The sequence below is a fragment of the Phaseolus vulgaris genome, chromosome 2 (assembly GCF_000499845.2).
Source record: "Phaseolus vulgaris cultivar G19833 chromosome 2, P. vulgaris v2.0, whole genome shotgun sequence".
Taxonomy (NCBI): domain Eukaryota; kingdom Viridiplantae; phylum Streptophyta; class Magnoliopsida; order Fabales; family Fabaceae; genus Phaseolus; species Phaseolus vulgaris.
In genome coordinates, this window is record NC_023758.2 from 20198221 (window position 1) to 20214125 (window position 15905).

General features: G+C 40.8%; 1 protein-coding gene across 1 annotated transcript; it reads right to left on the reverse strand.

Moving 5' to 3' along the window:
- Positions 1-14579: 14579 nt before the first annotated feature.
- LOC137809171 (uncharacterized) lies at positions 14580-15257 on the reverse strand. The gene has a single exon (XM_068610308.1). The coding sequence runs from the start codon at positions 15255-15257 to the stop codon at positions 14580-14582; it is 678 nt and encodes a 225-aa protein (XP_068466409.1).
- Positions 15258-15905: the final 648 nt, after the last annotated feature.

Sequence of the window (15905 nt, forward strand, 5' to 3'; positions counted from 1 at the left end):
TATGTGTTGTGGTGCTGCTGATACACTCTGGTGTTATCTGGTTTTATCATGGTTTAAATTCTGCTGCTGCCATGTTATTATTCACCATTGTTCAGCTGCACACAAGTCTCATGTTGGCACTGGTTTTTATGGTTATTTGACTGGTTTTTCTGCTTTCAAGTTCAAAAACAACAACACAAACAAACCAGGGATTTGTCTTCATCAAATAGGGGGAGATTGTTGAACAAGATGCTTTGATGTCTCCAAATCCAAGAGGAAAGCTTGAAGACCTTGTTGCTGGGTGTGTGTGTGTTGTCTAGTTGTTTGAAACTTGTTAATTCACTCCTTAAGATGATCCAAGTTCATTTGAATCTTTAACCTTTTGAAAAGATGTGTTTTCTAAAAAGCTGTAAAAAATTCAACAGGTTGTTTTACCTAACAACAGGTTGTTTTGCCTTAGTTGTTTTTGAAAAACTTGGTTGACTTTGCTGTCAAACCAAAACAATCGATTGTTTCGACAAAACAACCGATTGTTTTTCTGAAAACCTTAACAGAATTCTGTTAAGCGGTTTTAATATGTTTTAAATGATCCTAACTAACTTGGCTCCTTTATTAAATGCTTTTGACCACTTGGTTGGTCTATATAAAGGTAGTTTTACGCTCCTAATCTTGAAGTAACAGAAAGATTTTATCAAAACAGTTTTTCCAAGATTTGAAAGAGCTTTGGATCATTCTTAAGTGTGTGGAATAGAATTGGGTTGTATTTATGATCTTTAAGCTTTGTAATACCCAGGTGTATTCTATTCCCTTCTTCCTTGATTACTGTATTTCTGTAGTTGTGTTGCCAAGGAGTGTTGTGTGTTCTTGAGGGGTTCAAGATCAACACTCTTGGTGTGGTTTGCCAAAGGTAGTGTGTTTCTTGAGGGGTTCAAGGTCACTACTTTGGTGTGTGGTGTTTGTAATTTGGTTTTGATTGCATAGTGGAATACCCAGTGGTTTATGGGGACTGGATGTAGCTCTTGGTGTAAGAGTGAAACAGTATAAATTGCTTGCGTGCTTATCTCTTACCCTTTACTATTTAAATTCTGTTTTTAAGTTGTTTTTATAAACTGCTGATAAAAACAACCGATTGTTTCGAAGAAACAACCGATTGTTTTTCTGATATCATCTTGAAACAGTTTTGGTTCTTTGTTTCTTTGATTTCTTTCTCTGTCATTCATCATTGATTTTCATTATACCTTCAAAGTTTGCGAAAATCCCCCTTAAACAATTCACCCCCCTCTCGTTTAAGGCCATATATTCTAACAGAAAGTACACAATTCTTTTGAACGAATTACACTGTTACAGAATCAACTGAAATCAATACAGAGTAATCCTATTCCACTTCTCTCTTGAATAACCAAAGCTCAAAGTGAAAACTCAAATGCTTGAAAGCTCTTTGTAAAACTCAAATTTGTTTTTCTTTCTTGTTGTTTGTTATAAAACATTAACAAACTATTTATATTATTCAAAATTTGGTCAAAGCATTTAAAGAAGGAGCATATTTAGTTATGAAACCAATTAAAGCTCATTTAACTAACAAAACTGTTTTTGTTAGGATTTCAAACAAACAATCGGTTGTTTTGGTTTGACATCAAGTCAACCATCCAAAACAGTTTTCAAACTTTTTCAAAAACACCTAAGTATAAAACAATCGGTTGTTTCGACAAAACAACAGGTTGTTTTTCACTTAGTTTGAAAAACACTTTAAACTTAAAAGATTTGAAAACACTTAAGCTTTAGATTCAACAAAGAGTGGATTACAAAGATAATCTACCCCATATCCTATTCTAAAGCACATCAGCAAGAACAAGCACCTCCAGCTTTCCATCAAACACTAGGATTTGGATTCTTCAAAGCTTGAACACACTTGATTCAACAAACTGCTGTGTCTTGCACTAATTTTTCTAACAACTCCTTTGACGCATATTCACACCTTAAGTAGCACGCTTTCTCCCACCTACTTTACCTTCTTGCGACCTTCATTGTTTTAAGGTATCTGTGATGTGCGCACAAACTCTTAGTTGGCCTTACCCTCGTTGTACGAAAATAAGGAAAACCCTCACTGTTGTTTCTGACCTTCGTCTTGCAAGGTAAGGGAAAGGTCTTCCTGCTGATCTCGTCCTTGCCTCTCTGGGCCAAGGGAATGTCTGTCTGGTGACATTGGTGAACCATGTTGTTCTCGACCTTGACTTACAAACAAGGGAAAGATTCACCTTACTAACCTCGATCTGGCTCCATGAGGGCAGGAGAGGACTTAACTGTTGAACCATGTTGTTCAATATTGGCGTTTTTACTCAAGAGGGAGGCGCTCTCTGTGAACCATCCTATCCCAATCTTGAAATTTCTAACTCAAGTGAAAAGTTCGTAACTGACCTCGTCCTCACCCCTTAGGGCTAGGGAGGATTTAACTGGCGAACCATACTGTTCGGTCTTGGCATTCTTACTCAAGAGGGAGGCGTTCTTTACGAACCATCCTATCCCAATCTTGAGATTTCTAACCCAAGTGAACGGTTCGTAACTGACCTCGTCCTTGCCTCTTAGGGCAAGGGAGGATTTAACTGGCGAACCGTACTGTTCAACCTTCGCGTTCTTACTTAAGAGGGAGGCGCTCTCTGCGAACCATCCTATCCCAATCTTGAGATTTCTAACCCAAGTGAACCGTTCGTAACTGACCTCGTCCTTGCCTCTTAGGGCAAGGGAGGATTTAACTCGCGAACCGTATTGTTCAACCTTGGCGTTCTTACTCAAGAGGGAGGCGCTCTCTGTGAACCATCTTATCCCAATCTTGAGATTTCTAACCCAAGTGAACGGTTCGTAACTGACCTCGTCCTTGCCTCTTAGGGCAAGGGAGGATTTAACTTGCGAACTGTACTGTTCAACCTTGGCGTTCTTACTCAAGAGGGAGGCGCTCTCTGCGAACCATCCTATCCCAATCTTGAGATTTCTAACCCAAGTGAATGGTTCGTAACTGCACTATACAAGATGCTTGAAGATATATTCTTTTAACTGAATAACTAGAATTTTTTTGAGTGACCTCGTTAAAAAACCCTTTATAAGGGAAAAAGAGTGTCCCCTAAGAACTGTGTACAATGTAATAGTTTAAATGAAATAAAATTTAAGGTTAGCTGCGTTCCATGTATGAGGGATCGTTCCACCTTCTAATGTCTCAAGCCTATATGCTCCATTCCCAAGGGCCTCTGTCACTCTGAAGGGACCAGTCCACTTGGGAGACAACTTGTTCTCTAGTTGGTATGGGTGGGCCTTCCTCATCACCAGGTTGGCAACTTGGAACTACCAAGGTCTCAGCTTGGAGTTGTACTTGTACTCCACCCTTCTCTTTAAAGCTTCAACCTTGATTCTTGCTTCCTCCCTTACTTCATCCAGTAGGTCCTGATTCACCTTCCTCTCTTCATTGGACTCTTCAACCACGAAGTTCTGGAAACGTAGCGAGTTCTCCTAGATTTTTACAGGAATCATTGCGTTTGAACCATACACCAAGCTAAAGGGTGTTTCTCTGGTAGTGGACTGGGAGTAGTGTGGTAAGCCCACACAATTCTAGGAACTTCCTCTGCCCAGGTCCCTTTGCCCTTCTCCAACCTTCTCTTCAGACCTCTGAGAAGAACTCGGTTGGCAGACTCGACCAGCCCGTTTGTTTGGGGGTGTTTGACTTATGCGAATACATGCTTTATTCTCAGTTTTGTACATAACTTGCCCAACTGTTGGCTTGCAAATTGGGTGCCATTGTCAGACACCAACCATTTTGGGATTCCAAAGTGGCATACTACGTTCTTCCACACAAAGTGTTGGATCTTATGGACTGTGATCTGTGCCACTGGCTCAGCCTCTATCCACTTTGTGAAGTATTCTATGGCTACTACGAGGTACTTCATCTGCCGCATCGCTAAAGGGAAAGGCCCCAGAATGTCGATCCCCCAAGTATGAAACGATCATGGGCTATAGATCGATCTGAGTTCTTCTGAAGGCGCCTTGTGCCATTCAGAATGTTGTTGGCACTGCTTGCACCGTTGTGCATACCCTGTGCAATCTTCCTCATGGTTGGCCAATAGTATCCTGCGTGAATGGCCTTCGACGAGAGAGATCGGCCACCGATGTGGCTCCCGCATATCCCTTCATGGAGTTCTGCCATGATGCGTGTACACTGTTCACCACTCACGCATACCAGAACAGGGTGAGTGAAACCATGTCTGAACAATTCTCCATCGATCAACGTGTATTTGTTCGAATTTTTCTTGATTTTCATAACTTCTGTAGGCTCTAGCGGGAGTATCCTGTCAGCCATGTAGCGTTTGTAGGGTGTCATCCAAGTTTCGCCCCGTTCGACTAGGCAAACTTGCAACGACTTCTCCCACTAGTGCATAATACGTAATTGATGACTGCTTATAAAGACGGTTCGTAAAAAACAATCATTATAAGGGCGGCGGTGGCATTTTTGTTATTTTTTTTCATTTTTTTGACATTTACCACGACGGTTCTCTTTAGAACCGTCTTTATATGTATCCCGTGAGTTTTTACAAAGACGGTTCTGCCTAGAACCGTCCTTATATGTGTGGCGCGTCAGCTTACAAAGACGGTTCTCCTTGGAACCGTCCTTATATGTTAGTGTGATTGTAAGTTCTCGGGCCCTCTCTTTTTCCTCACTCACATTCCACACTCTGATTTTCTTTTTTCACTCACCATCGCTGCAGTTTCCCTCTCACTATTCCCCTCACCCACAACCGTGCCTCCTCATCCACAATCACCGAGTTTGCGCTGCCCTTTCACTCACCGCTGCGACAGATGATGTGATTCCAATAGCCATATAGAGAAAGGTTCTTGACCTTCTTAGGAATCACCTTGAGTTGGACATTATAGAGGCACTTTTCTTAGAGTTGGATCATTGTTCTAAGACAAGAACTCACCAAAAACTAGTACCAAATCCCAAACTCATTTGGATGAACCAATTTTAGTCAAATTGAACCGAACAAAAGAGTAAGAAAAGCAAAGGAACAAGATGAATGGACTGAAATATAAAACTGTCGAACCAAAACTCATAAAAAACAGCAAGAACACCAAACCAAAACTCAATAACACAAGCTAACAAAAACAATAGAAAGAGAAGAAAGGAAGGAGAAGAGAGTGCTCATGAAGATGGAAGAATGTTGGATGATCTCGCCACTAGAAGTGTGGAATGCTCCTAGATGAGAGTGATGCCGCCACTTGAGGACTCCAATGATCCATCAAGATAAGACTAGAGAAGAAGGCTCAAAGCTCTCCAAAGTTCACTCAAAATTTGAGTAGAGTTTTCTTAGATTAATTCCAATCTGAATTTTACAAAGAGAGCACCTCTATTTATAGCCTAAGGTGCTGAAAAGTAAGCTACACAAATTCAAAAAAACTCCCTCCTAAAAAGCTTCTAGAATTTGCGCCTAAAACAAAGCATGAGGAAGGTGTGATCCCTTCTCTCACTTTGGCACCTCCTTATTTACTCCTACACCTATCTACTAACACCCCCCCCCCTAAGACTCTTAACTAAAGACTAAAAGATGCTTTAACAATAGAGGTTTCTAATGTTTCCCTCTAAGCACCTTTCTAAACAATATTTATTTAAAACTTGGCTTTGCCCTTCATGGGATGGTCTTTGGGCTTTTGTGGGCTTTGGCCTTCTTGGGCTTGGGCTTGGGCTTTATCTTTTGCAAAGATTAACAAGAAAAACTTTAAATGTGAAGGCGAATGATCTTGTTCTTCATTATAAAAAGCCACCTTTAGTTGATTCTCATCATACTCCCCGAGTTGGAGAGAATTCGCCCACGAATTCTGAATCCCTGCATATAACAAAGTCAGTTTACTTTTACAATCAAAAGTGTAAGAAAAAGGAATACATGACTTAGCAGATGGAACCAAAGGGATTGCAGAAAAGGAGGTCCTACAAATCGACCAAGTTGGAAAAATGTGTTTGGGAATGATGATATTTTTGGGAAAAAGACCTCTTAAATGGTGAAACCCATTAGGAGGTATGAAAAAATCATCCCTAACATATTTTAACCAAGGTGGTGTTGAAATAGGAACCTTGGATAATGAAAAAGATAAAGAAGAAGAAGACCTTGGAGGGTCCATTTGAGGTATAGCACGAGTCAACATGATGGATTTAGAGGAGAAAATGGTGTGACTCGGTGTAGTACTTACTTCTTTTTCTTTCTCATTTTCTCTTTTAGTTTTCATTTTTATTTGGTCCTCATGAACCTCTTTGGGAGAGAGGGGTTTTAATATAACCTTGCGCCCTAGGAAGGAAAAAGACATTGTATTGGATAGGCCATCATGTAAAACATGTCTATCATATTGCCAAGGCCTTCCTAAAAGAAGATGAGAAGCTTCCATGGGCACAACATCACATAAAACCTCATCTTTATACTTTCCTATAGCAAAGTTAATGAGGACTTGTTTATTCACCATGATTTCACCTACTTCACTAAGCCATTGTAATTTTTAGGGCTTGGTATGAGAGATAGTGGGTAAGGCTAACTTCTCCACAACTCTTGTACTAGCCACATTAGTGCAACTTCCCCCATCAATAATCAAGGAACATAACTTGTTGTTGATAAGACATCGGGTGTGAAAAATATTTTCTCTTTGAGTATCATTCAAAGATTTTGGAATTGTGCCCAACATACGTCTTACCATCAATAAGTCACCTTCACAAGGACTTTCACTCTCATTTTCACTTGATGGTCTAGAAGGTGAAGAATGCCTAGGTGAATTGGAATCATGCTCACTAACTACAATGCCTTCATGCATGTACATACTTCGTTTAGAAGGGCAATTAGCAGCAATGTGACCATATCCCAAACATTTAAAACACTTTTGACTAGACGATTTAATTGGGGATTTAGGCTTAGAAGTAGATGGCGTAGGATCCTTGGGTTTGAAAGAAGAATCTTTGGAAGGATGTTTAGAAAAAGAATTTTTGTTTCTCCAAGACTTGGAGTAGTATCCATCATTGGAAGCATTTTTGAAAGAGTTTTTCTTAGCAAGTTGGGCTTCCACCTTCATTGCAAGATGAACTAAAGAGCCCAATGATGAATACTCTTGTAACTCAACAAAGTCTTGAATATCCTTCCTAAGACCACTCACAAACCTAGCAATCATAGCTTCCTCACTTTCCTCTAATTCAATTTTAAGCACAAGCGTTTCTAGCTCTTTATAATATTCATCCACATTTAGCGTGCCTTGTTGAAACCGTTGGAGTCTCAACATGAGGTCTTTCCTAAAATGTGGGGGCACAAATCTAGCGCGCATTTGATCCTTTAAAGAGTTCCAAGAGTCCACGGGAGGACCCTTGTGATAGATAATGTCCTTTACAATTCCATGCCACCATTTCATGGCATAATCACTAAACTCTAGGGTGGCTAGCTTAAGCTTATGCTCATCTTGGATCTCAAATATTTGTTCACACTTAGCCTCCCAATCTAAATATACATTAGGATCACTTGAGCCATTGAAACAAGGAAGCTTGACCGAAGGTAGCCTAGCCTTTGCATCTTGGTAGTAGCCATTGCCATAGTGAGGTCTCTCCCCTTGGTTGTGATGTTTATGTCCAAGGAATTGGGGTGGAGTTCTCCTTCTCCTATGGTCCTCTTCACGGCCTATGTCATTGGAAGAACCTCTTGTTGAAGGTCTATGTGAATGATGCCCATCATGGATAGAAGGAGATGGTCTAGCTTGTTGGACCTCCATCTTTTGCATTTTCTCTTCCAAGCGTCTAATAGTTCTTTGTGCTTCATGTAATTCACCAAGGATTGAAGCTTTGGAAGGAGAATTCTGCTTGTATGATGCATCACTTGAAAATCCAGCCATTTGTAATTAAAAACAGCAAACACACAAAAACAGCAAACAAGTTAAGAAACAAAATTAGCAAAAACAGTGAGTGTTTTAAGCAAAATGCCGAAGTGAATTGAGGCAGAAAAAGAGATCACTCTCAAAGAAATAATGTTCTTGCACCAATCTGATCTTGAGGCCTTGGAATCCTCAAATGAAAGATGTCAAAGCAAGCACACCAATCTCAAGAGCAACCACCACAAAACCAAAGAATCAATAAAGACAATCAAGAAAAGGTATAAGCAAGGAAAGGTAATTGCAAAAGGAAAACTATGTGCAAGACAAACTCAAAGAGTAAGAATGAAAGACAAGCAAGAAAATAAAGCACTCAATGAGAAAGTAGGCACACAAAAGAATACTTAAGGAAAAGCTCTAGAGTAGATGAAGAAAACAAAAAAAATTAGCTACTGGAGATTTTTTTTTATCCAAACAGTGCTTGATATTCACTGATTTAACTGGAACGATGTAGAGCGAACTGGATTATGAAATTTAAACCATAGAAACTTCAAGACGTTAACTCAAAAATGGCACTGGAATCAATTAAAAACAGTAAGCCAATTGAGAGAAATAAATTTTTCAAAATCGCTGCCAGATTACCGTATTTTTTTCGGCAGAAATGTACACTTTTTTTATTTTATTTATCATTTTTTGTGTACTTCATATTTTTGAATGATTCTTTTTTCTATTCTTTTCTAACACTTTGAATATCTCAAATCCAGAATTTCCGAATTTTCCAGGGAGTAAATCAATTGCAATAAGGAAAAACAGTAAGCACTTTTTTTCAGAAACAGAGGAATCCTAATAGGAATAAAAAACAGGATTATGAACTAGCAAAGACATAATAGAAAATGATGTATTGGAACTTGTATAGGTCTAGAATACAAGTATGAACTCAATTCTAAAAAGAAAAATGCACAAAGGATCAATATCAATTCAGAAAATAATAGACACTAAAGCAAGAAACAATCAAAACAAGAAAAGTACTACTAGAAGTAATGACAATTATGGAATAACATGACTAAGACAAAACTTGACATGATTACAAAATTAAAAGACACATCACAAATTTTAACAAGTGAAAGGAAGCTTAAGGTAAACTCTAGGAAGGATAATGCCATTCCAAAAGAGCAACCATACTCATAAGAAGAATGAGTGGCATAAACCTTTTCACAAGCACTTGGTGTAAAAGAAAAACAGCAAGAATACTCAAGTAAAATTCTAAAACAGAAACTTAAATTGCAAGAAATTAAAGAGCTCTTGAAATAAAGTGCACACAACTCAACAATTAAACAAGAATGAACCTAAGACTCATGATACCACATGATGTGATTCCAATAGCCATATAGAGAAAGGTTCTTGACCTTCTTAGGAATCACCTTGAGTTGGACATTATAGAGGCACTTTTCTTAGAGTTGGATCATTGTTCTAAGACAAGAACTCACCAAAAACTAGTACCAAATCCCAAACTCATTTGGATGAACCAATTTTAGTCAAATTGAACCGAACAAAAGAGTAAGAAAAGCAAAGGAACAAGATGAATGGACTGAAATATAAAACTGCCGAACCAAAACTCATAAAAAACAGCAAGAACACCAAACCAAAACTCAATAACACAAGCTAACAAAAACAATAGAAAGAGAAGAAAGGAAGGAGAAGAGAGTGCTCATGAAGATGGAAGAATGTTGGATGATCTCGCCACTAGAAGTGTGGAATGCTCCTAGATGAGAGTGATGCCGCCACTTGAGGACTCCAATGATCCATCAAGATAAGACTAGAGAAGAAGGCTCAAAGCTCTCCAAAGTTCACTCAAAATTTGAGTAGAGTTTTCTTAGATTAATTCCAATCTGAATTTTACAAAGAGAGCACCTCTATTTATAGCCTAAGGTGCTGAAAAGTAAGCTACACAAATTCAAAAAAACTCCCTCCTAAAAAGCTTCTAGAATTTGCGCCTAAAACAAAGCATGAGGAAGGTGTGATCCCTTCTCTCACTTTGGCACCTCCTTATTTACTCCTACACCTATCTACTAACACCCCCCCCCCCCCCCCTAAGACTCTTAACTAAAGACTAAAAGATGCTTTAACAATAGAGGTTTCTAATGTTTCCCTCTAAGCACCTTTCTAAACAATATTTATTTAAAACTTGGCTTTGCCCTTCATGGGATGGTCTTTGGGCTTTTGTGGGCTTTGGCCTTCTTGGGCTTGGGCTTGGGCTTTATCTTTTGCAAAGATTAACAAGAAAAACTTTAAATGTGAAGGCGAATGATCTTGTTCTTCATTATAAAAAGTCACCTTTAGTTGATTCTCATCAACAGATCTCGCTGCCATCCACCACGCTGCCGCACCAACTTCTTCTCCACGAGCCAGTAGAACGACGACGCTACGACATCGCGAGCCAGCAGATCAGCGATGCTGCGACACCGTGAGCCAACCCCTTTGCAAGGGCGTGCCACCGCGAGCCAACCCTACCATGAGCGACCGCACCCCACCATGAGCGAGCGCCACAGCGAGAAAACCCTACCGTGAGTGAGCGCACCCCACCGCAAGCCAACCCTACCTTGAGCGAGCGCACCCCACCGTGAGTGAGCGCGCACCACCGCGACCCAACCCCACCGTGAGCGAGCACACCCCACCGCGACGCAACCCCATCGTGAGCGAGCGCCACCGCGAGCGTCTTCGCGTGCGAGCACCACTGCGAGCAAGCTGCGCAACGCGTCGTCACCGCACCGCCATGACCAGCAAGCTGCGCACCGCGTTGTCTCCGCGCTGATAACGCCCTCGCGCCTCCCACCGTGCCGCTTCTGCAACTGTGAATGAAGATGTTCATATTTCTAAGAGCATGCCGGTGAGAAGTTTATTACTTTTAATATATGATTATCTTCTAATATCTTGGTTGATTGTGTATTTCGTTTTCAATATGATTATTTGGAGATTGTGATGTGTGATGTGATTTTGACCCATCCAGAAAGAAGCACACCCAAAGAATTGCTCAGTATTAAGTAAATTCTGGTGAATGATTAAAATGATTCCTTAGAGGAATGGTAAGGTATTTTTGTGTATAATGTTGAATAAATTATCTTGTTGATTTTGCTTGCCAAATTTTGGAAAAGTCAAAGCAAGAACAAATGTGATCAAATGGTTGGTTGATAGTTCAATATATTTGAAAACTAATCTTAATTATAGATATTTGAAGGGAGTAGAAAACAATCTTAAATTAGTGTGAATATTATGATCAGTACACGTATTATACTAACTTTCCATCCGATGATGGATTTTGTGGTGAATATATCTCATTCCTCATCAACCAAATGTTTTAATTATTGTGATTCAATTTTTCATTTGTGTTTTAGCTGCTTTTTAATACAAATTTATTGATAATATGCATGCATTATATACAACTTTTTTTCCAGGTTTATATACTCAATCCAAAGCAAGATGTGCACGGATTAGGTTTTGATCCTTACAAGCATGCTCCAGAATTTAGAGGTAAACTTTTTCTTGTTCTATATGTGGCCAATGCTGATTCTCTATTCCATTAAACATTATCATTGATATAGATTTTATAATAATTATTGTAGGAGAAATTATCGTATACAAAATATTTATTATATTTCTTACTTTTGTGATAAAAACTTAAACATTAAAAAGATAGAACGAATAAAATATTTTAATTGATTTCTCTCTTTTTTTTACTTTATTTTTCTCTCAAGCTTTTTTCCTTTCAACAACACACTAAATACTAAGCTGGAAAAAAATCAATTATGGTTATTTGATTAAAAAATGTCTTTTAAATATACTTTTTTCAATTAAATATACTGATCACTTAAATTTTGTTTGATAAAAGTAATTAATATTTTTTCTATTCAATGGCACTGTGTTAAAGAAACCTATTATACTTTTTATAATGCCACAGAAAAACATGTTATAATTTTTTTATTTCATTTTAAATACATGTATCCATATAATTAATTTACAACTTAATGTCAGATTAGTTCTCAAAAATACAATCTAATGTCAACTTGATTATTTTGTACAGTTTAATGACAAAATCTATTTTTTACAATTCATATTTAATTGTTGTATCTTCTTTTTTATAGAGAAAAAAAGATCACGCCTATCCAACAAAGGGGGACTTAGGTTCTCTAGAGATAGTCTATTTGGTTTAAAGTGTAAGATACTTAAAAGCTGAGTATATAAAATAATCAAAGAAAAGAAATAGTGACGAATTGGAGAGAGTTTTATTTTCAGCACTCACTCTTTGCACCATATTGTTTGTATCATATTTGGACATTACAGGTGATGATGATTAGTTAAACAAAAATACCAAATAAAATTTATATTTTATTAATTTGTTGTATGTATATTTTTCATCTTTGTGTATGATTTTAAATTTTTGATTTTCTGGAATTGAATCTTTTATGCAGGAGGTTTGAGATTTATTAAAAATCAATTTTTTTAAAAAAAAACCAACATACAATGACGGGAACCGTCTTCAAAAGTTGTTTTAATTTTTTTAATTTAAAATCCACTTATGACGTCGGTTAAAGGAATCGTCGTTATAAATATGTTTATAACGATGATTGACCAACCGTCATTAAAAATGCCTACTTTATAACAACGCCTGCAAGACGGTTTAAAAACCGTCTTTAAATGTTCTTTTTAACCGTCGTTAATGTACCTTTTTGCACTAGTGTCCCTAAAAACTGGGTACATGCTTATTCTCGGTGTCTTTAACGTCTCCTGAGTCAACGACCGATGACTCATCTTCACCGCTTTCGAAGTGCTGATCTGTTGGACTTTTGTCGTATTATCTGCAGCAGTTCGAGGTCTCCTGAAGGTCTCCTGAATGACTATCCTCTGTCTGCCCCCCTTGCCTGAATTGGCGAGGTTTGCTAGCAGGTCAACTCGGGCATTCTTTTCTCTGGGGCGTGTACTAACTTGAACACCTCAAACGTCTCCCTCAGAATTTGGACGTACTCTAGGTATGCGACCATTTGAGGGTCTTTAGCCTGGTATTCTCCTGTGACCTAACCTGTGACCAACAAGGAGTCACTCTTTGCCAGCAAACCTTTCGCCCCCATCTCCTTAGCCAACAACATTCCCGCGATCAGGGACTCATACTCTGCCTGGTTGTTACTGGCTTTGAAAGCGAACCGTAGGGCCTATTCAATCAACAACCCATTTGGCCTTTCCAAAATGACGCCAGCCCCACTACCCCACTGGTTGGAGAAACCATCTACAGAGAATACCCATCTGAAACCTGCTCCTTCTTGGTGCGTGGCTCTCGAGGAGAACTCCGCCACGAAGTCAGCATAAACTTGGCCTTTGATAGGGCGTCTGGGCTCATACTGCACATCAAACTCTGCTAGCTCCACTGCCCAACTCACCATTCTTCCTGCCACATCTGGCTTCTGCAAGACCTTGCGAATGGGAAGGTCTGTCATTACTATCACTGTAAAGCTTTGGAAGTAGTGGTGCATGCTGAGAACACTACTGTCAGAGCTGCTTTCTCAATGGCCTGGTATCTCACCTCAGGCCCCTGCAATACTTTGCTAACAAAGTAGATTGGCTTCTGCACCTGGTCCCGCTCTTGCACAAGGACTGAGCTGATCACCCGTTCTGTGACCGTGAAGTACAGTCGAAGTGGAGTACCCAACTGCAGTTTACATAACACTGGTGGACTGGCCAGGTACTCCTTCAGTTTGAGGAACACCTCTTCGCATTCCCTGGTCCATACGAACCTGCTATTCCTCTTCAGGCATTGGAAATAGGGGTGCCCCTTATCTCCCCCTGCTGACCCTAAACCCTAAACCAGAAAAGGCGTCCAGGAAGTTGAGTAGTCTCTAGCCAGATGCACTATCTACCAAAGCATCAATATTGGGCAACGAATAGGAGTCCTTCGGACAGGCCTTGTTGAGGTCTGTGAAGTCGACGCACATCCTCCATTTTCCACTAGCCTTCTTCACCAATACCACGTTTGCCAGCCACCCAGGGTACTGGACAACGCTGAGCAGCTTCTGCGTCTCTTCTCTGATGACCTGACGCCTCTCTTCATTGAAATTTCTTCTTCTCTGGCGAACAGGTCAGACCTGTGGGTCCATTGTGAGACGATGACACAGGAAGTCAGGATCTATGCCAGACATGTTTGAGGCTGACCATGCAAAAGCATCTAGGTGTTGCGCTATGACTTTGGCGATCTGGTCTTGTGTCTCTTGGCTTAGGGATTTGCCAAGCTTGAACTTCTTCCCACTGATCTCCCTCTCTAACACGTCTTCTGCTGGTTCGGGCTGCCACTCCCGAACGATCTCTGCTCGGGTGACCCTTTCTTCCCTGGGAGGCTGGGTGGTGACAACGAACACCCCTCTCTTTGTCTTGAGGCTATTCTCGTAACACTTCTTAGCCTCCTTCTGGTCAGACTTGATAGTGATCACCATCCCCTCTAGGGAAGGCAAGTTCATCTTCATGTGCCTCGTAAAGGCTATCGCTCCAATCGTGTTCAAAGCAGGTCTACCCAAGAGTATGTTATAAGCTGATCGAGTGTTAACAACAAAGTACCTGATGCTGGCAGTGCGTGAGGTTGTGGTATCTATGAAGGTCGTCCTCATCTCTATGTGTCCACGCACTTCTACTTGGTCTCCAACGAAACCGTACAAGCATCATGTATAAGGTCTCAATTGATTTGGAGACAACTACAACTTGTTGAAGGTCGACCAGAACATCACATCGGCAGAACTTCCCTGGTCCATGAGGACGCGATGCACCCTCCTTCCTGCTATTACTACTGAGATTACCACCGGATCATTGTCATGTGGAACGACGTCCTGGCAGTCGGCCTTGGTGAAGACAAGGTCGACATCGGGAGTTTGATCTACCTCTTGGACTTCTACTGCCATTACCTCTCGTGCATACTTCTTTCGCTGGGAGGCGGTGCATCCTCCTCCTGAGAATCCTCCAGAGATGGTGTTGATCTCACCATGAATGGGCACCTCGTACCCTTGATCTCCTCCTGGGGCTGTTGACGCTTGAGCTCCCTGCAACTCTAGGAGGTAGTCACTCAAGAAGCCGCTCTTTACTAGCTCGTCCAACTGGTATCCTAGTGACAAGCAATTGCGTATGGCATGGCCATAGGCTTGGTGGAACTCGCACCAAGCGTTCTTGTTGGGCCCCAACTTTTTATCAGTCTTCGGGGGCGTCTTCAGCCTTTCCGCTATGTTAGGAATAACGATCAACTCTTTCAACTCTACTCGGAAATTATGTTTGGGAGGCGCGTCCTGCCTTGTGCGTCCCCTAGTTTGGGGCTTCCTTGTCTCATATGGTTGTTGCTTTCCCAAGCCTTTCTTCTCTATTGTCGCCTCGTGCACCCTCATGGGTTAAGGTCGACCTGTTGCTCGAGGTTGGACAGGGCCGATGCTGTCGCGTTTTACTGTGACCCGATCTTCCGCGACAATGTGCGCCATAACCCGACGTCTGATCTCGCAGAACGTCTTCGGGCAATATCTAAGCAGTGAGTCACTGAAGGGCCGTAGTAGCACTCCTTTGGTGAAGGCGTGCACCGTCATGGCTTCATCCTTGGTGTTTAGCCTCACCACTTAGACCTAAACCTGTTTAAGAACTCTTTTAAGGATTCTCTTTGGTACTGTTTTATGTCAAAGACATCGTAAGAGATCGCAGGGGGGGCCCTGTTAATAAGGTACTGCTTTCTGAACAGCGTTGCAAATTGGTCGAAGGTAGTAATGTGTTCGTCAAGGAGACTAACGAACCATTCCAACGCTGCGCCTGCCAATGTGCTCATAAAAAGCTTGCAGTACACAACGTCAAAACCTCCGGTAAGCATCATCTGGGTGTGGAACGCTGTGAGGTGAGCCTCTGGGTCCTCTACACCTGTGAAGGTGACCTTCAGGCCCATGGACGTGGCTGGTAACACAACATCCATTATTGCCTGAGAGAACGGCATGAAATGTGCCCTAGGTGGTATGGGTGGGGCACGTTCATCCACTGCGCGCTCCCCCGCCTGT